Source organism: Mus pahari, chromosome 3 (genome assembly GCF_900095145.1).
Source record: "Mus pahari chromosome 3, PAHARI_EIJ_v1.1, whole genome shotgun sequence".
Classification (NCBI taxonomy): domain Eukaryota; kingdom Metazoa; phylum Chordata; class Mammalia; order Rodentia; family Muridae; genus Mus; species Mus pahari.
The window spans coordinates 30,877,019-30,899,921 of NC_034592.1; the positions used below are offsets into that span (position 1 = coordinate 30,877,019).

Genomic DNA, 22,903 nt, shown 5'->3' on the forward strand with positions numbered 1-22,903 from the left:
CTATCAAGCTCTACTTCCACAATCTTGGGTGATACATAATTCTTTTTCTTGACATCACAGTCTCTGTGAAGAGTTAAATGAGTTTGAACTTGAAATTCAAGTTATCTGCTTCACTTTATCTGTCACATTTAACAGGTAATAGTAGGATCAGAAGTAGGTAACAGGAAAAATAATAAACAGCTTAGTCAGTACACCAAAACAATTACTATATTCTGCTGGGCAGTTCCTGTGAGACCTCTGCTATGGTGGAAACCACTGCTGGCTCCTCTGTCTGGGAGAATGCCTCATGCCCAGTATTGTATAGCATCTGTGTCTGCTTTCTAGATGTGCTTCCATGTGCATTATGTCCATCCTTCCATCCAGACACTAGTTGGGTAGTAGAGAGAATGATCTCAAAGTCTGCTTTCATTATAATTTAGTTTTTGTGGAATAAATATGGGGTTCCAGAACTGTATAGAGTTTCTGGTGGTTAGGCCCAGCTTCCAGTTTCCACTGTAATACAATTACCTCAAAATCTTCATAGACATTGATCTAATTTCTTCAGCCTGTTAAACATACCTTTTTCATATCTAATTAAAGTACTGAGACCTACTTTATTTCTTTCATCCACTTCTTTCCTTTTCTCCCTTTATCTTTCATGTAAAATATGGAGTAATCTAATAAAATCCTTTAATCTGTCAAGCACATTAAATCATAAGTTCCCCTCTCTTCTTTAATGAAGGAATTTGCTCATGATGCTTCTTCTGGAGAGAGAACAATAACTCTCACTCTTCTTTGCTCAAGGACAACGTTGTCATGAGACTTCTGTGTATTTAATAGCATTTAAACAATAAAGGAAGATGTGAGAATAACACAACACATATCCAGAGAATTATGGGCTGACAGCATAAGCAATACATCATGTTTTAGCATGAAATATTTTACCCAGTTTCTGCATTTTAAGATGCTGAAATACAAAGATGTAAAATATTTATTTTATTATGTTTCGAGTCTGGTAACAAAAGAAAAATGTTTGTCTGAATAAAGCATAAGCTCGGCTTGTCTCCTCTCCATGATGCTCCAGAAAGGCTTGGGAGTTTGAAGGTGGAGGTCTATCCGTGGCTGGGTGAATCAGTACTTCGGAAGTTTCATACTCATATGATTGGTAGTTGAAGCTGGTTGCTCGACCCTCACTCAACCACAAAATGGCAAAGCCTCTCCTTGCAGATACGTTGTATGGAATGATTTAAGCTTCCTCATAATATTGAGGCTATTATCCAACCTAAGAGTTCCAACAGGGATATGCATATCATTTTTGTGTTCTAGCCTTTAATGTCATGTAGTGACACATCATATAATTTGGTTAAAGAGGTTGTAAAGGTCTGGTGTTATTCAATATTGTAATACTGATCTCATTACTTGGTAAGAGGAAATTCAAGGTTTATAAGAGTATATAACTCTTCTTGCAGCTAGCCATCTTGGAACATAAATTTTATTCAAATTAATTAACATCTAATACATTATTCATTTTACATATATGCTATTATCATTATTTGATTGCATTTTAATATGTTCATTTTCATTTGCATTTTGGCTAAATTGTGCTCATTAAAATGATTTTCAAATTTGTAAAGAAAAGCAACGTAATAGTATCAAATGTCAATGTGTTTGCAGATTTCCCGGCACAGAAGGAATCATTCACAGCATGTGTTGAAAGATGTCATTCCACCACTAGAACATCCAGTAAGTGATGAATCTTACTATAGTCTTATACTCTTGGATCTACTACTGCAAAAAGTTACCTAAACTCAGTGACTTAAAACTGCACATATAATTATCAGACATAGTGGAAGTCCAGAATTGAAGTACATTTTATTAGTGCCTAGCCCAGTAACAGTCAAAGGTTACAATCAACCTGTCACTCAGAACTGTATCATATCTGGATGGCTGAGTGACGTAGTGTCAAGCTCACTAACACAGTTATTGATGGGATTCATTTCTATAAGAAATCTTGGATGTGAGTATTCTGTATCAAATACTATAAAACTTGTATTTAGGACAACAAATTCAAATATATGTGTCCTGCCCTCACCCAGTTAAATCTGTGTTTACAAAAGCACCCTCTGCTCTATTCCAGGAACTTAATAATGTCCTGGAAAAAGACCCCTTCCTCCTTCTTCTTTAATTTTTTTATGTTCCTTTTCATGAAATGCCATCCAAAAAGTATATGCACTCATGAGCTAATCACTTCTCATCTCCTTGTGCAGTGGTTAAAATGTCCATTTTGTGTCTATCAGCCCACAGTATCACTCTTTGACTCAAAACTCTCAATGACTTCCATTTTCCCAAGGGTTGAAGTTAGAAAGCAAACAGAAGTTCCCAAGTCTTAAAGATCCAGCTCTCTCATCAATACAACCTCCTTCTTCTGGCTTATTCTGCTCCAACCAAACTAGTTCTTCCTTTGAAGTGTTATTCCACTTGTTCATTGATCTTTCCAATAAACTGTAATTCATTTGTCACCATTATATTTAAGTAATATTGCATCATTTACCTGCTATTATTTTTATATCACCTTTTAAATTGAATCTTGTGTTGATATGATGGCTCATTGGGTAAAAGAACTTGCTGCCATCACATTGAACACTTGGGGTACATGTATTAAAAAGAGAACTGACTTCAAGAAGCTATCTTCTGGACTCCACCTGTGTATTATGGGCATATATGCTTATACACACACACACACACACACACACACACACACACACACAAAGAGAGAGAGAGAGAGAGACACTCACATACACAGAATAAATATAAAATTTAAAATAGATGCTTGTTTAATGTCTTTTAACTTCCTTACCTTTACCCTTATTCAATATTCCTCTTAAACTGCAGTACCTTTATTCATTTGTCAGCTCATTAAAATGTCATGCTAGGGTAGAGGAATGACTTCCTATGTTCATGGTTCTATTTCTGTACTTCTCATGATTGCGAGAACACAGGAGAACTCTGTTAAGTATCCTTTGAGTGTATGGTGTAGTGAAAAGACAATGACTTTGGTTATAAGAAGAACTGCATTTCACTACTTTCACAAATGTTCAAGTACTAATTAATCATTTGTTCTGAGACTTCTTTCTCACCAAAGGCAAGAAGTAAAATATAACAAATTCACCATCATCACTATCTTCCCGGACTGCTTCCCTCCTCATCAAGCCAGCGTCAGTAGCAACAAACTTCTCTAAGTTTCAAATGTCCTTTCTTCTGATGTTTATTTTCTTTACCACCATTTCCATACAACTGTCTCTGGGTGTGTTTCTGTGTATGTCTATGTGTGTCTATGTGCATGAATGCACCCATGTGAATGGACACACATGTGTATGGGCACATATATAGGTGAGCAATAAAACGAACTGAGACACCCCTTCAGCACCAACCTAGCCAGCCATCTTATGAACAGCTTCTCATCAGTAGTCATGTGAACACAAGCTTCTTCTCTTTGTGACCACACATATCATCCTCTTGGCTTTAAAATCCCACCTCTAAGACTCCTTTATGTCTTTCACACAGAGCATACGAGGGCAAAGTTGGGCAGTAACCCAAGAACAACCTACTTTAAAGCAGTATTTTCAATATGTTATTTTCTTTATCCAAACAAACTAGCTTCCTTCCACCTATAACATCAAGTTTATAGAATGCTCTCATGGTCTTGATTTATGCTATATATTATCTACTCCCAAATACACACCCTCAAGCCAGTAATAGAAGTATGATTGAGACATGGCTTTTAGCCCGAAGGAGCTTGAGTTTCCTCTAGTAATTATGGTTCTTTCATCCTATCACATGTTCAAATATTGCTATGCTGTCCACTCTTATTTCATGGGTAATAGACTTGTTCCATGGCTGCACTGTAAATGCCTGGAAGTGAGGAGCCATGACTTGTGCTCACAAGTTATGTCCTGCTTCCACATTTATTACTTTTGACATTATTGTTCATTCTGGAAAGTCATATTTGCCAATTGATATAACACATATATTAAGGGTTTATAAAAATGTTGGTTGAAATATTAATGAATATATACTTGTTATTCAAATGAAGCTCAATATTTTCAATATTGAAATTAGATGTATTTATAGTTGTTTTGCAAGATTATCAGTTTCAGTTTTTTTTCAAGACAATAGTTTCTCTGTGTAACCTTAGTTGTCCTGAAATCCTCAAACTCATAGAGATCCACAGAGTCACCCAAGAGCTAGAATAAAGGGCATACGCCACTACCACTTGTCAAGATTATCAGTTTTTAACTTTACAATTTTTTAGGAAATTATTTCTATATTTTCTCAAATTTGAAGTAGTTTGCCCTTGTATAGTCTGCTTTCCAAAAGCAACTTGGATTTGTATCTTTTCTGCTAGATAAATAGCAGTAAAATTGCTTATTTCCGTTTTTTATCTCCTTTACTGAGTTATAACTTATATGAAAAGAGGGTTCTGCATGGCTTACTATTTCACTATTAGAACTTGATATAGAGTTTGGCATATGGTAACAGCACAATGAGTAAGAAAATAAATATATATAAATACTTATTCATGTGTACATAATATATATATATATATATATACATATATGCACATACATACACAAATGTCTGTGAAATTATATTTGAGTAATATGTTAAAGGATCATAAATTTTCACATATACTATAACTAAGAGTTTTAATTATTATTTTCAAATTTAATAATAACTACCATCCAATTTTTAATTTCATAGTCATACCTACATATCATGCATAACCTAAACGTAGATAAACCATTAGGGTAGTCAGAGATAATCTTCTTAATTTATCTTCCAATATTAAAGTTATATCGTTATTAACTAACAGGTAGTAAGCTGTCTTATCTTTGCAGTTTCAATTTAAAAAGAAAGAAAGAAAATGTGTTGCTTTGGAAAGTGACATTGAAAAGAAATAATAAAGCAAAGCAAAACATTCATTTTTTAAAAATTAGCTATTTTCTCCATTTACCTTTTATATGCTATCCTCTTTCCTTGTTTCCACTCTGAAAGTCCCCTATCCCCTACCCCTACCCCTGCTCACCAACCCACCCACTCCTGCTTCCCTGTCCTGGTACTCCCATACACAGGGTAATCGAGCCTTCACAGGACCAATGGGCTCTCCTCCCACTGATGTCTGACAAGGCCATCCTTTGCTACATATGGAGCTAGAGCCATGGGTCCCTCCATGTGTACTCTTTGGTTGGTGCTTTAGTCCCTGGAAGCTCTGAGGATACTGGTTGGTTCAAATTGTTGTTCTTCCTATGGGGCTACAAACACCTTCAGCTCCTTGGGTCCTTTATCTAGCTCCTCCATTGGGAACCAATGGTTGGCTGTGAGCATCCACCTCCGTATTTGTCAGGCACTGGCAGAGCCTCTCAGGAGACAGCTATAGCAGGCTTCTGTCAGCAAGCACTTGTTAGCATTCACAAAAGTGTCTGGTTTTGGCGACAGTAAATGAAATGGATCCCCAGGTTGGGCAGTCTTTGGATGGCCTTTCCTTCAGTCTCTGCTCCACACTTTGTCTCTATATCTCCTTCCTTGGGTATTTTGTTCCCCCTTGAAGAAGGACTGAAGTATTCACACTTTGGTCTTCCTTCTTCTTGAGCTTCATGTGGTCTGTGAATTGTACCTTGGGTATTTTGAGCTTCTGGGCTAATTTCCACTTATCAGTGAGGGCATACCATGTGTGTTCTTTTGTGATTGGTTTACCTCACTCAGGATGATATTTTCTAGTTCCATCCATTTGCCTAAGAATTTCATAAATTCATTGTTTTTAATAGCTGAGTAGTACTCCATTGTGTAAATGTATGACATTTTCTGTATCTATTCCTCTATTGAAGGACATCTGGGTTCTTTCCAGCTACTGGCTGTTATAAATAAGGCTGCTATGAACATAGTGGAGCATGTGTCCTTATTACATGTTGGAGCATCTTTTGAGTATATGCCCAGGAGTGGTATAGCTGAGTCCTCAGGTAGCACTATATCCAATTTTCCAAGGAACCACCAAACTGATTTCCAGAGTGGTTGTACACACTTGCAATCCTACCAGCAATGGAGGAGTGTTCCTCTTTTTCCACATCCTCACCAGCATTTCTGTCATTTGAGTTTTTGATCTTAGCCATTCTGACTGGTCTGAGGTAGATCTCAGGGTTGTTTTGTTTACATTTCCCCAATGACTAAGATTATTAAACATTTCTTTAGGTGCTTCTCAGTCATTCAGTATTTCTCAGTTGAGAACTCTTTGTTTAACAAATTGTTTGTTAACAAATCAGTGGCCTTTCTCTACTTAAAAGATAAAGAGGCTGTGAAAGAAGTTAGGGAAACAATACCTTTCACAATAATCACAAATAATATAAAATACCTTGGTGTGACTCTAAGTAAGCAAGTGAAAGACCTGTATGACAAGAATTTCAAGGCTCTGAAGAAAGAAATTGAAGAAAATCTCAGAAGATAGAAAAATCTCCCATGCTCATGCATTGGTAGGATTTATATAGTAAAAATGGCTATCTTGCTGAAAGTAATTCACAGATTTAATGCAATCCCCATCAAAATTCCAACTCAATTCTTCTTTGAGTTAGAAAGAGCAATTTGCAAATTCATCTGGCATAACAAAACACCAAGGACAGCGAAAACTATTCTCAACAATAAAAGAACCTCTGGTGGAATCATCATCCCTGAACTCAAGCTGTACAACAGAGCAATTGTGATAAAAGTGCATGATATTGGTACAGTGACAGGCAGGTAGATAAATGGAATAGAATTGAAGACCCAGAAATGACCCCACACACCTATGGTCACTTGATCTTTGACAAAGGAGCTAAAATCACCCAGTGGAAAGAAGACAGCATTTTCAACAAATGGTGCTTGTTCAACTGGCAGCGTGTAGAAGAATGCTAATTGATCCATCCTTATCTCCTTGTACAAAGCTCAAGTCCAAGTGGATCAAGGACCTCCACATAAAACCAGATACACCGAAACTAATAGAAAAGAAAGTGGGGAAGATCCTGGAAACACATGGGCACAGGGGAAAATTTCATGAACAGAACACCAATAGCTTATGCTCTAAGTTCAAGAATTGGTAAGTGGGACCTCATAAAATTGCAAAGCTTCTGTAAGGCAAAGGGCACTGTCAATAGGACAAAAATGGCAATCAACAGATTGGGAAAAGATCTTTACTAACCCTACATCCAATAGAAAGATAATATATATATCAAGATGTTAGACTCTTGAGAAACAAATAACTATTTAAAATGTGGCACAGAGCAAAACATTAATTATTAAAGTAAAGTTATAGTTTGTAGTCTCTCTACAGAGATTATCTTCCCCCATCTCCACATACACACTGATACACATAGTCACTAACTCCACCAACTTTTAAAAATATCAACTAATTGCTTCCTGGTACTGATGTGGGCTCTGCTGCATCCTCTCTCTGAGCATTCGCCTAACTTACTCTGTCTTCTGAGCACTGGGAACATTCAACATTTCCTCTGTGACGTCTACTGGATTCTTACTTTTATTTTAAAGGCAGAAATGCCATCAGTTATGTAAACTTCCATCTGGAGAGTAGACTGTCATGAAGAGTAACAATGAAAGAACCAGGAAGTTTTTCCAAAAGCAAATCTATACATTTTAAACTACCCATTACCATTCATAAAAAGACATTCTCTAGAAGACACAAAGTTTACTTTAAAACTGATGAACATGAACTCTTCATCTATCTGCAGAGTCTTTCCCACAACTTGGGGTTGCTTGTATCTCTCCCCGTTTCCTCCATCTCTCCCTGTCTCCCCATCTCCTCCATCTCTCCCTGTCTCCCTGTCTCCTCCATCTTTCCCTGTTTCCTCCATCTCTCTGTCTCCCTATCTCCTCCATCTCTCCCTGTCTCCCCATCTCTTCCATCTCTCCCTGTCTCCCTGTCTCCTCCATCTCTCCCTGTCTCCCTGTCTCCTCCATCTTTCCCTGTCTCCTCCATCTCTCCCTGTCTCCCCATCTCTTCCATCTCTCCCTGTCTCCCCATCTCCTCCATCTGTCCCTGTCTCCCTCATGGATTTGCACAGCAGCCCAGTCGCCGACAGTGTCCTGTTGTCAGTATCTCTCAGGACACTCTGTCATGTCTGAAACAACGTACGAAAATAATTCGGAGCCAATTATTTAAATTCCTTGAGTCAATATTATTATTTATATATACGTTCTTAACATTTGAATCCTTATGTGTATTTATCTTCAAAACATTGACTGTAATATAAAAAGCCTCACTTCTTTTACCTCCTATTTAAAGAATTCTCTGAAATATTTTTAAGAATCGTGAGACTACAGTTCTGGTTACAGCTTTTGAAATTATCTATTAGGTCTGCCCCATTTTGGAGTAAAATGTTTTACTTTATAAAATGAAAACTGTCATTGCCGATGCTCCAATGAGTACATTTTTTCCTTTGAGGAGACATGCATTATTTTTTTTTTTACAGTTCCCTTATAATAGAGCTGATTGTGATCAACATGGGTAATTAAAAGAATAACACATGTATTTTGACAGTTATTTTCGAAGTATAACTAATTGGAGTCTAAAAATGCTCACAGTAGCCCCAGTACAGGAAGAAATACAGCATTAATGCCACACAGATGCATATCACAAGGCTTCGGTGAAAGAAACTAGGATCAGAACAGGGGACTCTGACTGCTTAACACAGCTATGAAGCAGTGACTTTAAACATGAAACATTCTAACACAAAACTCCGATACACTTTGCACATTTGTTTCTTGATCTTCTATTAATATATTCCTCATTGCTACTGTGCATGAGGCCCAATTATTTTCAAGGCACTTTCCCCCTAAACAAAGATTCAGAAAAATAACCCTGATTATAGCGTGTTTAATCTTTATCGTCTTTATTTTTATTGAAATATTCTAAGGCGTGTCTATGGATAACCTTGCAGGAGTCAAAAGCCTGTGGTGGGTTTTAGAGATTTATCTGCTTCCTCCTGAGCAAGGAGGATTTGGAGGGCAGAGCTCAGGAAGTTGTCCTGGCTCAGAGCAAATCAGGCTTTTGCAGATAAACGTAAGTCACAGGTGTTACCTTTTCAAGCCTGATATCATTCTGTGAGTTAATTAATACTTGTGGGGGCTTTAAAGATGAAATGTATTATGAAGATATTGTACTTCCTTGTTTTAAAGAAAAAAAGAGTAGTCACTTTGTAGACTAATACTATTGACCAGCTGGGGTTTCTTTAAGTTGGAAAAGAGAAACACATATCTCTTTAATCTTTCAAAATGCCATTTTGCTAAGTTAGAGTTAGGTTTGGCAAATAATATCATCTCAAAAGTTAACATAATAATAAGACACATAGTTGAATCAATTTATTATAGAAACCATTTCAAATTAATTATTTCATTTCCTTAAGCATGGGTCTGCTTATTCATTCATGTATTTGTCTAGGCCATGGTCACTCAGGAGGAGGGTTAGGCTACGGGAATGATGGGAGATTCAAAAATCATGACCTTTTCTGGAGAAAGACCTATGGACAAGTGGAAGCATCAAGGACCAGAAAAAGGCTTGGTTCTACACTAGTGGCTATGGGAGAGGAAAGGCTTATAGTTGGAGTCATGAGTCATCATACAAGTAGTCTTTGAAAGTGTCATTTAAAATAAGATTTGCACCATAAGTAGAACTGTGGGAACAAAGAATGAGAACAGGAAGGAAAAAAATATCAAGAAAAGACAGCACATTCAGGTTCTATCAGTAGAACAGTTTTATTTCAACTGTATTTGAAAAATTTCAAGAATGTCATGATGAGGCAGGCATGGTCTAACATGCCTGTAATACAAACGCGTGGAAGGCAGAAAGAGGAAGTCTGCATGTTCAAGGCCAGCCTGGAGTACATAGAAGGATCCAGATCAACAGCCAACCAGGACTACATACCCTGTATATGAGAAAACCAAACAATTCCATACTAGAATGTGATGAAAAGAGAAGATCTGTGGTGCCGGATCAGGCAGAGCATTGCCAGGGCAAGAAGCTTCAGGTGATGGGGAGATTGGAGAAACCCTGGAATCAGAGGCTAGTTAAATTTTGTCTGCCTGCCATGTCCTCCACTTATAATTCATTTCATTCTAGAGCAGAGAAAAATGTACACCCACACATCAACAAAGACTATTAGAATTGAGCAACTCTCTCTTCACAGAGTGAAATTAAGTTATAATGCAGATGAATTATATTAATAAGACACTCTGACAGCAAAGAGGAGGAAGGCCATGCTTGGTGAACTTCAATGATGGTCAAAAAACAAGTAACAGTGGAAGCAAAGACAGTGAAACAGAAACAGATTGAGAGTCAAATTCTAAGAAAAGCCTTCAGAAGACTGAAGAATGTTTTCCAGATACAGAGAGATCTTTCCTAAACCCATCTCCTAAGCACAAACTGGATTTCTTGGTGGTAGATGAATGAGACTTGCTGGCTCCAGCATGAAAGGCTCAGGATGAAAGTTCATGGGAGATCTTAAACACAAAATGCTCTAATGTCGTTTTCAAAATGATCTTTTGATGAGTTAGTGGTAAAGAAAGCAACAACACAAGGATAGCTTTTCCCTTGAAATACACAGTGGTTTAATAAGAGGGGCTGCGCATAGCTTGGCAAAACATAACATGCACTTCACCAAGCCCAGTGTTTAGAAAACACTTAAGGGCTAGGAGTGGAAACCTAAAGTGAGACCGGATCCCACACCCTCCTAAGAAAGAGGAGAGGGTATCCACATGAAGATGCACTCCACACATGAACTAAAGAAAGCAAGGGATCTGTGACAGTAAATATCATCAAAGCCAGACCATGAAGCCACATTAGTTTCTCAAGAGTTTTGGGGTTTGTTCTCATTTTGGGTGGTTGATTGCTTGCCTTTTGTTTCTTTGTTTTTGTTTCTTTGAGACAAGCTCTCATAATGATGCAGCCCTGGCTTACCTGCAACTCACTGGGTAAAACAGCTTAGCCTTGAACTGGTGGGTTGCTCTTCCTACCTGTTTTTGCAAGTGCTGAGGTCACAGGCACTACCCACTACACCCTGCTTTAAGAACGTCTTTAGGAAACACATAGCTGTTTTGTGGGATTTGGGAGTTTGTGATCCACAGAACTAATTTTGCTCAACTCTTCAGGTGATCATTGCATCCAGCTAGAGAATCTAAATGTATGTACATACTATATATTACAGACTTACATAAGCTAAGCACATTGTATTGGAAAGCATCATCCTTCTGCAAAACTCCTCTCTCTCTCTCTCTCTCTCTCTCTCTCTCTCTCTCTCTCTCTCTCTCTCTCACACACACACACACACACACACACACACATTCGCCAAATGCAATTTTTGCTGCCCTCATGCATGTGTGTAGGGCCAGGGGAGCATGGCCCACTTACCATGGACTACACTCCTAAGGAAATTGCTTCTCCTCCCCTAAACAACAATCAACTATCAATTTCTTTTCTGCTTGGGTTGGAGCTCCTGCACCCATTCTCTCTTCCATGAAATAATGTTAACTGGTTTGATCTTGTATAGGTCTTAGGAAGGCAACCACAGCTCTGATAAGTTCATAGGTGCAATGATTCTATAATGTTAAGAAGATACTGTTTTGCCCAAATCCTCCGACAGTCTTTTTTGCCATCTCTTACACAACATTCCCCGAGCATTGTTGGAAAAGATAGGAGAAAGATGTCCCATTTATGAGTAAGCAAGCCACAGAATGGTTTTTCCTGCAGTTTGCTCAGTCGTAAAACCTTTGTATTAACTGTTCTTCTCTGCACAAAGGCACTTCTCTACTGAGAAATTAGAGTTTCACTAACGTACATAGAAGGCAAAATGTAGTAATGATAGGTTTACCTTAGGTCATATGAGTTCCTGTGGTGCTTTGTGTAAGATTGGGTGCAGAGTGTGAGATATTTGAACATTTGGCCCTAGTGGATGGTGCTGTTTGGGAAGATGGTGTTGAGAATTTATGACCTCACCCATTTTGTGTTTTTTCTCTCTGCTTTGTGTTTGTGGTTGAAGATCTCTTGCTTTCTACTGTGGACACCCGCTGCCACACCTCCACGCCATTATTGCCCCTACTTCTGGTACCATAAGCCAAACTCTTCTCACCATAAATTTCCTTGGTCATAGTATTTTATCACAGGAACAAATAAGGTTCGTGACCAAGTTTACAGGAAGGGACATGAGCTTACTCCTATAGAGTGAGCCCTAAATCCAATCAGAAAAACAAACAAAAACAAAAACAGCCATACAGAAAAAAAAAAGGTGGAAACATTTTAAAAAGCCAGAAATAATGGATGACTTTAAGGAAGCAGCGTTTTCCAGATAAAACAGGGCTGATGCAGGTAGAAACTCAAAGAGAAGACATGCACAAGTTCAAACCATCAAATTTCAACCCCGAGGCAGAGAAGTGGGCACAGCATTAACCAGGAACTATTTGTACTTGATAACTGTCCAAAATGGGAAGACCAGTTTCTGTCTATGAAGTGACGGTGTGACATCAGCCACACTCCAGGGTAGGCTTCATCCTCAAGAATAGCTGTCCAGCACAAAATGAACTCCAGCTCTTCATGGTTTTGCTTACTTTTGGTGTGTGTGTGTCTTGTGGTGTGTGTGTGTGTGTGTGTGTGTGTGTGTATGTAGATTTGTGTACGTGCTTGTGAATGTGTGTATATGTCTTAGCTCGCTAGTAGTTATACTTAAAAAAAAACAAAAATCACAAAAACCAGCAATAACAATAAACAAACAAACAAACAAAAACCTGAGAAAACATCCCAGGGAACACTTCATTTATGTTACATTTACAAAGGTCCAAATATAGATTGCTGGCCCTCAAAGGCAGCAAGAATTTGTAGTAGATATTTCTTTACTTCATAGAGATCAAGAAGGATCCAAGCGGTAGCAAGAGGGAGGCAAGTGAAATACAGTCTCCAAGAACTTCTCCACCACCATCTCAGCACATCCTTCCCATCCCCCACTCCCTCCCACCCTTTCTTAGGTATTTTCTTACTCCTTGCCATTGCCCTACTTCCTTAAGCCAGGCACTGCCTTCCAGTCCCAGAATGCCCCAGTAGTGTATTAAAATCTGAATTAGTGTTCTAATGCTATAAGAAATGCCTACACAGTCACACCCAGAGGTGTGCTTGAGCAGTCTCACAGTCATTCCCAAATCCAATTCAAGTTAGCCATCTAGATTAGCATCACGAGGTACATTGAGAAGAATGTCAAGAGAAAGAAAGCACACACACACACACACACACACACACACACACACACACTAAGACAAAAATCTCTCTCTCTGTGTATAGGAGAAAAGTGATAAGGAATTGCAGAAGGAAAGAGGAAGGTTTGAGGGAATAAAATGATGTGAGAAAACGTTCTTAGTTTGGTGCTTCTTAATAGAAATCAACAAACAGGATTATCAGTAAAGCACAGTGAGCTTTGAAAACCTTAGCACTTACTTTCCTACGAAATAGGAATGCCAAGTCTTTGAAAATTATAGTGGTCGAGGTTGTGGTTATGGAAAGATCCCTTAGAAGATGAGTCAGCCATACCCATGATTCACATAGTGAGTCCTCTTTCAGAAGGAACATCTCAAGTTGGTCTCAGATTTATTTGATAAAAAAGAAATCCTAATTGCCAATAGCATCGGTGTTTATAGAGACCCATCGGTGCTTCCTCGAAGAATAAAAAGGGGGAAGGGAATATTCTGACTCTCACTTAAATCACTGACTTTCTTTATCAGATGACTTACAAAGCTAAATATCACTTCAGTGGTTGTAGATAAAAACAGATGAAGAACCAAGGAGAGAGAGTAAAAATTTCAACACATCAGCGGAGCAAATATTATAAAGCAAAAGAGTTATGCAGCTGAAAGCCAAATTGTCAACGAAGTCAGGTTGACGTTTCAATCAAATTTATTTCATTTTACTTGAGCAAAACTGTCCAGTGGACCACTAAAGATCCATGAAGAAACCTTTTGTGGGCATTTGTGTCTGCTAACATGAGACATTCACATTAAAAAACAAAAAACAAACAAACCAGCTGCCATGTGTGCGTAAGAGATTATAGGCTCATGTTTGTTACACTTGTGACCGTTAATCAAAAGTTTTCCTCTCTTCTGCCTGTCTGCATGTCCAAACTGGGTTTATAAACAGGTACTGTCTTGAAATTCCAGTGCCATTCATTCTCCTCAGCTGTGTCTCTGCACAGAGGATGCTACGGAAACACTTCCTCAGTGCTGGCAGACTGGCTGGCATCCAGCCTGGACAAATTGCTGATCTTTCCTGCTATACAATGTTAAATAGGGATTCTAGCTGACATTGAAAAAAATAGCTCCAACAGCCACATTTAGCATCTAAAGACTGGCTGATATTTCTTTAAGTATACATGGTTAGATTGCTTCTATTCCTTTAATGAATTTCAGTTTGGCCTACAATCTGGCATGGGAGGAATCTAAACTTAAATTTAAAGCCTATATATAACTATGTAAATCACTAAAGACTAGACAACCTGATGTCTGAACTATAAAGTGAAATTTACAGATCATTGTTCTTTCAGACAATGGGACTAAGAATACAATTAATAAGGTACTACATATAAACCCAGATGTACAATAAATAGCAGTCTTTTGTTTACACTAATACCTCCTTCTGCCCAGCCTAAGGTGCTCAGAATGACTGCTTCTTGGTAAGTAGAACACGGAGAAGTTCAGGTGTATGATGGCAATCCCTTAAATCGTCACATAATTAAGTTTACCTTTTGGAAGCCTTTCTTGTCATTGTGTCACCTGAACATGGCAGACTGTTTAGTGCAAGAAATCATTTGGAATGTATTGGTTCAGTGTGAAGACTGAGCAGAGTCTCAGAGGTGTAGAAGAGCTGAATCAGTTTACTACAAAGAAGAGATATCTTAATGTGTGCCCCTAGGGGTTAAAATGAAGTAAGATCGGACCTGTCTTGTTAGTCTTTCAACTCTTGTGCATGCATCGTGGCTGATATTTGAGAGAATGGAGTCATTGAAAATTTGCTGAGGGAATGTAAGTATGCGTCAATTATGGAAGAGAAACTTGGTATAGAGAGGAACAACTGATGCCAGAGGAAGCAGGCACATATATGAGTGGAGAGAGAGGGAGGGGGGAGAGGAGAAGGGGAAAGGGAAGGGGAGGAGAAGGGAAAGGGAGGAGAAGGGGAGGAAGAAGGATTGGAAGAGGGAGAGTTAAGACGTGGCTATAAAGCTCAAGCAGACACGTGTCACACATAGTGTAAGTGTGTATGTGAACACCATACATTTAGATAAGTACAACTACTGTTTAGGGTGGTACTAAGTGAATCAAAAGCAGAGAATACTGCAAAGTTACAGTTTTAAGGGCTTCTTTCTATGAGCTAGAAGGTATGTTGGGATTTATAGGGTAACAAAATTCTCTGGTACCCAAGAGAGGGACAATATACATAGAATAAGGAAGTGGGCACAGTACCTGGAGAAATGCAACTAAACATAACACTGTGCAATAACACTATGAACCCCATAGTTCTAAAGATCAACCTTGAAATTGAGACTTGTGACAAACATACTGAAGGAAGAGACATCTTCTAAACCTATGTGGAAAAAAAATATTGCCACCATTGTCATTATCCTAATGACTTCCTACAGTTTATTCATCATGAACGCATTTAACAAATGTAATTTGAAAGATAAGTACTTTCCAGTGCATTAGGAATAGAACAATACAGGAGCCAGGGAAAGATTACATCTGCATCTGCGTCATCCATAGCAGAGCAAATCTTACAAGAGGCAATTCTTTACTTGGTACCATGTTAGTCTGTGGGACAACTCACTATGCTAAGTGTCTTTTCCTCTTACCAGAGAACAGTTTTGACTCTTATAATTCTCTGTAAAAATGTTTAAATAGCATTCACATATCCCATCACGTATGTATTTGTCCATATAATCTAATTAGTGTGACTCTGGGTTCCCACAGCATATGAAAGGGACAATTCCTTGCCTTCAGTGGGCTCAGAGCACTGGCATAGTAACCAATCCAGCCATTACAGTGTTATCTGAGGGTGTTAGCAGAGTGATAAGGAAACAATAGAGTGGAAATTGGGAGTGGTGTGCCTCAAAGACAATCCAACAAATGATGGAAAGACCATCAGACAAAAGCCATACAGCTTGAATTTAAAACAGGTTAAAATTTTGTATAGGAATTTTTGAAATGAAGATATAATGGATGGAATATTATGCCCAGGAGTATGGATCACACCAATGGCACCAAGGAAATATGGCCCCTCAGCTGTTAGACACAGAACATGAGGGAAACATGCTATTCCTTTAAAGGCAGCTCAAGCCAAGAACCGGAATAGGGTGACCCAGAAGTCAGGAGGGCACAAATAGACAACCTGAAACCACTATATTGACTTTTCTGGGAATCAACTTACGATCATCTGCATTTGTGTGAATTTTGGTTGGAACTTACTAAACATCTCTGTTGTGTTATAGTAAATTGTTCCTTGGCCTTTCTGGAGTTTGCAGCTCTGTGAGGATGAAAGGCTCCAGTACAAACGGGCAAAGGAAAGCAGTTATATAGCTCAGGTGGCAACGAGAAAGTCACTACTTTGTCTCTGGCTAACCGGCTAAAATGCACAAAATGTTGCCATTGTGATGCTTTCCCATGATTCACCAGGCTCAGCTTCTTGGTCCATTTCCTTTTTCCTGGTCTTGGCAGGTGGATGGGAAGCATACAAGGGAAGAGTGTTCCTGTAAGATTTAGGAAAGGTTTGCATTTCCCTTTGTTTTCTCATTGATGTCAATGTTTTAAGCAAGTGACTTCCTAACACCTAAGAGGGAGCAAGTGGTGCAGTATCACTATCAAAGGATCCATCTATATACACCTTCCCATTCTATCGTTTGATATGTAAAGCTTGTAAAGACTTTGATCTTGTATGCACTTCCCATAAGTCTTGGATGCATTATTAATAAAGCTCTGTGACTGGAAGCTTCCATCATTGCAATGACTCTTGCTTAGAAAGCTTGGGTTCATTCATACTGAAATGCATAAGAGTTTGTCACTATTTTAACATACACATTCTTCTTGCAGATGGTTGTAAAAGAAGGGTATCTTCAAAAAGCCAAAATTGCAGATGGAGGAAAGAAACTAAGGTAATGAAAGTTCTTCAACTCTCTGTTACATAACTACACAGTCTCCCACTTCCTCAGCTTGTGTCAGTGCTTTTGTCTAAGAAGCAAGGCCATCCAGACCTAACTAGAACAATCCCTTCTGTTCCCATTGTTGACACCCTTATTGGTAAAATAATTATACTTTTCAAAGAAAGACATTGCACTCTATAGCATTGCCCAGAATGTAAAAGTGGCTGATGTCTCGTCTTCTTAGGACTAGAAATCTTTAAAACATAAAAAGGGAAGCATGATTTCTGGATCAACAGATTGGGTTGTTGAATGAATTCATTTGCAGCATATAAAGATCTCTATGCAATAGCCTGGAAAGTTTTTATTTTTTTGAAGGATGGAAAATTTGAACCATATTTGTAGTTCAAAATAAAATCATTTAGAAAAAAGAAATAGAAAAAGAAAATCATGAACAGAGGATGGTGAGGGAAAATTTTAAATGATCAAAAAAAAAAAACTCTCTGGGGTGAGGGGAACAACAGAGATGTTCAATAATATAGAACAAGTTGGTCATTGGGTCAAGAAAGATACTAGCTGTGTTGTTTATATGGGGGATTTAAAATAGTCATGTCTGTTTTAGAATTTTTGCTAACACTTGCATCAAATATATTCTATATTTAGATTTATAGTATGGAATATGCAAGTAATTAAGCTGCATGGAAGTACTCAAAATAAAAAAAATTTCCTTGTGTGTGTATTACCATTGTAACTAAGTAGAATAAGTATTCTAATTCGCTACACAATCGAACAATACTTAATTGAATTACACAATATGTTACTAGAAAGATGTCCTGGCTTACATTAGAGAATAAAATATACTTTGGCTTGATGGCTACCATGGACAGTGTCTATATTTATTTCAAAGAAGGGAAATGGCAGTGTCACTCATAATTCCGGTGCTTACAATAGCTATTCTAATATTAAATAGGAAATAGAGCTAGCATCTTCTATGTTGTTTCTCATTCAGTTTGCACGTCATGTGTTCCTCAGAATTTTTCATTTAAAGTTCTGGAAATTTTAGTTCTTGTTTTGGAATTCTCAGGTGCAGAGAATTGAACTGATGATATCCTTCAGTTGCAGTCCTGCAATTTTAACATTTTGGGCAAGACTCTTGGGTGGTTCTACTTCATATTCTCTTCTATTCGAATATCAGTCTCCTGTGAATATGTGCTCTAACTGGTCCTCAAATCCCCTATGCAGACAGCTATCATCTATTTCTTTTTACGCATGGCATTCAAACAACTCAACAAATAATTGTTTGTAATAATGTGTGTATTAACGTGTTCTATAGTGCATAAACAGCTTTGTATTCAAAACCTCGTGTTTCTTGCAATGTCCACTCAATATTAGTACACAGATAAGTGTTGTGGTGCCACAGTGAAAGACCTTTTCCTTCCAAGTATTGCCCATTTGCTACTATACATATGTACCAAAATTTATTTTCACAAATCTCCCAGGCACAAATTCTTCTAAGTTATCTCTAACTCTTCGAAAACGTAAAGCATTGCAAGAAATCACACGTAATTGTTTTTGTTTGTTTGTTTGGTTGGTTGGTTGGTTGGTTTTTTTTTGGACCCAGTTAGAAGTTCTCCCTGGGAAGTGTACTTGTTAAGTACACTTAAGATTGCTCGAGCAGTTATTCTGTTCCACTGCCTTGCTCTCTTGAAAGACTGCAGCATCTCACAGAAGTTTATTCTGCATTGCTGAATTGATTCATTTTCTCTATAATCCCATCCAGGAGTCTACTTTTAATGTTGTCAAATATCTGGCCACAGCACATTCCCTCAATGCTGCTTTCATTCCCTTTTAACTGATTGGGATTGCAGTTGGGTGTAACTCTAATTATTATTCAAGAATCCCTCAAATTCTGCGTCTCAAGAATTACTTATTCATAAGCTTTTATTGAGTGTATTTTCTTCTTATTTGAGAGAGTGCATAATATGCTACAAGATATAGATAATTGTTAGTTTTAGACATTATAAATATCTTCTCTAAATTTCTGGAATTTGTTTTTACATTTAATATAGATACATTCAAGTTGAACATGTTAAATGTAATAGTCACCATTTTTCACATACTTGCTATCCTTCCCTGTTCATGTGCGACAATATGACAAATAATTTTGACTCTCATTTTTATTTAATTTGAACTCGAGTCAAGTTTTATGCTAAAAGTATTATAACTTTAGTACTCATCACAATTATTGTCATTTAAAAATATCTTAAGCCCGGCGTGGTGGCGCACGCCTTTAATCCCAGCACTCGGGAGGCAGAGGCAGGTGGATTTCTGAGTTCAAGGCCAGCCTGGTCTACAGAGTGAATTCCAGGACAGCCAGGGCTACACAGAGAAACCCTGTCTCGAAAAAAAAAAAAAAAGAAAAGAAAAAAAAGAAAAAAATCTTAAAGTTCAATTCTAAGCCTAGATGACCTTCTCATATTGCATGGCTGCTAAAGAATGATATGGGCTGGGGAAGCAATGCCACAGGGAACATTGTTTCCAATCCCCATACCCCACAGGAAAGTGGTTGCAGAGATAGATGTATATGAAGAGCTCCCTGTCTGGCAGCCTAGAGCTACAACGTAAAAGGGAGCTATAGAAGCTAACTAGCATCCTCTTCTGACCTCCAAGTCAATGAACACAGGAGTAGGTACCCACACACACACATATACATGCACATGCACACACACAAATGTGTGCACATGTTACACTACACACATGAGTACATGAGTACATGAGTACAAGCACACATATGTACCATGTCCTACACCCACTCATTAAAGAAAAGAACCTTGCTACTCTTACTGTACATTGCTATTGCTTACCCAAAGTGTGTGTGTGTATATATATATATATATATATATTGGTTTTTTGAGACAGGGTTTCTCTGTATAGCCCTGGCTGTCCTGGAACTCACTTTGTAGACCAGGCTGGTCTTGAACTCAGAAATCCGCCCTCCTCTGCCTCCCAAGTGCTATATTTTTAGCTTCAGCAATACAAGGGTCAATTTTGTCATAGCCTTGAAAAAATTATGGCAGTGTTATCCCACAGATAACTTAATAATTATTAAATGATATCACCTAGTTGCCATAATTTGTATTGCTTGTGTGAGATTTTTCTATGGACTGTTTCCCATTTATCAAAGATCTTATATCATTTTAATAAAATTTAATGAGCTAATAAGCAGTATTAATAAATGATTATTCTGTCAAGCACATGGTTGATTGGGATAGTAGTGATACTTAAGTCAAATTAGGTTATAGGCTTCATGGTGATTTCCTGTTTTTCAAATGTAAAAACCGTTGTCTTCTTAAATGCTCTTTCCTCCAGAGTCTTACAGTTGTAGTTACACAGCACCTAACCCTGGCCTGCTTGAAACATAGATGTTTGCTTTTTCTTTGTATTACTACTACTACTACTTCTTCTTCTACTACTACCACTACTACTAATTTTATTCTTTTACATTTCAAATGATACCCCCTTCCTCATTATTCCTCCACAAACTCCTCATTGCATCCCCTCTCTTCTTCCCCTTTGCCTCTATGAGGGTGCTCCATCATCCACTCCTACCTCACTGCTCTAGCACCTCCCTACACTGGGGCATCAAGCCTCCGCAGGACCAAGGGCCTCCCCTCCCATTGATGTCAGATAAGGCCATCCTCTGCTACATTTATATCTGGGGTCATGGATCCTTCCATGTATAATTTTTGGTTGGTGATTTAGTCCCTTGGAACTCTGGGTGACCCGATTTGTTGATATTGTTCTTCCTATGGGGTTGTAATCCCCTTCAGCTCCTTCAGTCCTTCCCCCTAGCTCTTGCATTGGGGTCCCAGGGATCAGTCCAATGGTTGAATGTGAGTTTCTGCATCTGTATTGGTCAGGTGCTGGTAGAACATCTCAGGGGCCAGCCATACCAGGCTCCTGTCAGCAAGCACTTCTTGGCATCAACAATAGTGTCTAGATTTGGTGTCTGTAGATGGGATGGATTCCTAGGTGGGGCAGTCTCTGGATGGCCTTTCCTTCACGTTCTGTTCCACTTTTTGTCCCTGTCTTTTCTTTGGACGGGAATATTTCTGGCTTAAAAGTTTTGAGATGGGTGGGTTGCCCCATTCCTCAACTGGTAGCTGTGTCTATCCACTGGATGTGGTCTCTACAGGTTCTATCTCCACTTTGTTGGATATTCCAGCTAAAGTCATCCCTGTTGGGTCCTGGGAGCCTCTCACTTCGCTGACATCTGGGACTTTCTAGTGGGAAGACAAGAAGCAAAAGCTGTTCTTCTGTTTCTTGCCCCCCTTCATCCCAAGAGCTTCCACTGTCATTTAATAAATATCACTTTTGGAACTTCCAAAAAGTTTTCTCTGTATAAAGCCATGCTGTGTCATATACATCTGACATTGCTCCTTATTTTGATCTTGTCTTTCCTACCTTATTTATTTGTCTCAGTTTCTGCCGTGTGCTATATTTTTCTGTAAAGAAAAAAAAAAAACTATTACTCATGTGAATAGGATAAGGTGGCAGGAGGGAGAAGCTGTTGGCTTAATCTTACATTCATAAAGGGACCCAAACTTAGCCTTATTTTGAAATGAGGTTATACACATTTCCCTTGTGATATACTGACAGGCTTGAAAGCAGAATTCATTCAGCATTCAACTTTAATTTTTAATTATGAACCTTGAAATTATGCCTCAGCTTTTCTGATGAATCTCGGGAACCTTTTTATTTGGGGAATTTCATACTCAAAGCTGTAAGGATCCTTGGCCTATCTGAAGCCCCGTGATGATTTAGTAATCGTTTTTTGGGGGGGGCGGGTTGGGGGAGGTTGTTTTGTTCGATTGTTATGTTTTGTTTTTCTCGTTCATGGAGCTTAATTTTACAAAAGGCACCTGCCCATGCGCTTATGTGAGTTGAACATCTCACACATTTCAGCATGCACATCCTTCCTTTGTTGGTGCCTCTGTGACTCTGTATATCTCCTCACATTTCAATCTCACTTTGCTCTCCTACTCCAAAGGGCACAGAAATACTTGGGTGAATATGGATGGAAAGTGAGCATGGAAACAAACCTGAAAACAGTTACAGTGTTCACATTTAGTAGCGCCTGCGTTCCTCACAGGCTCAGGGTGCGTAGACTGTGATTGCATGTATGTGGCTGTGTGCACCTGTGTGCTGATATTGCCATCAGTATCTTTCCTTTTTCCTTCCTTCCTTCTTTCTTTCTTTCTTTCTTTCTTTCTTTCTTTCTTTCTTTCTTTCTTTCTTTTTCTCTCTATCTCTCTTTCTCTTTCTTTCCTTCCTTCCTTCTTTCTTTCATTTCTTTTTCTTTTTCATCTTTTCTTTCTTTCTGAATATATACTAAAGTGTTCACCAATGTGAACTTAATAACTTTCTAAGCTACATGTTTTCTTACAGCTTGATTTGTATGCTCTTGCGCAAAGAAGGAAAGAAGGAAGGAAGGAAGGAAGGAAGGAAGGAAGGAAGGAAGGAAGGAAGGAAGGAAAGAAGGGTCACAAGTGTTCTTAATTCCTTTGAGACTTTCTGCTCAGAGTATCAATAAATCAACACAAACCTAACCTGTCTCTTTCTATCTTTCTCTGTTTCTCTCTCTGTTTCTCTCTCTGTTTCTCTCTCTGTTTCTCTCTCTGTTTCTCTCTCTGTTTCTCTCTCTGTTTCTCTCTCTGTTTCTCTCT

General features: G+C 38.4%; 1 protein-coding gene across 5 annotated transcripts in view; it reads left to right on the forward strand.

The window, feature by feature from the left end:
* The window catches only part of Arhgap15 (Rho GTPase activating protein 15), a 622,856-nt gene that overhangs the window by 76,444 nt on the left and 523,509 nt on the right, over positions 1–22,903 (forward strand). For all 5 annotated transcript variants that reach the window (XM_021192463.1, XM_029536483.1, XM_021192464.2 and 2 more), the window contains 2 exons: positions 1,654–1,722; positions 17,131–17,192. In XM_021192463.1, the coding sequence (XP_021048122.1) occupies positions 1,654–1,722; positions 17,131–17,192 (131 nt within the window). The remainder of the gene's footprint in view (positions 1–1,653; positions 1,723–17,130; positions 17,193–22,903) is intronic.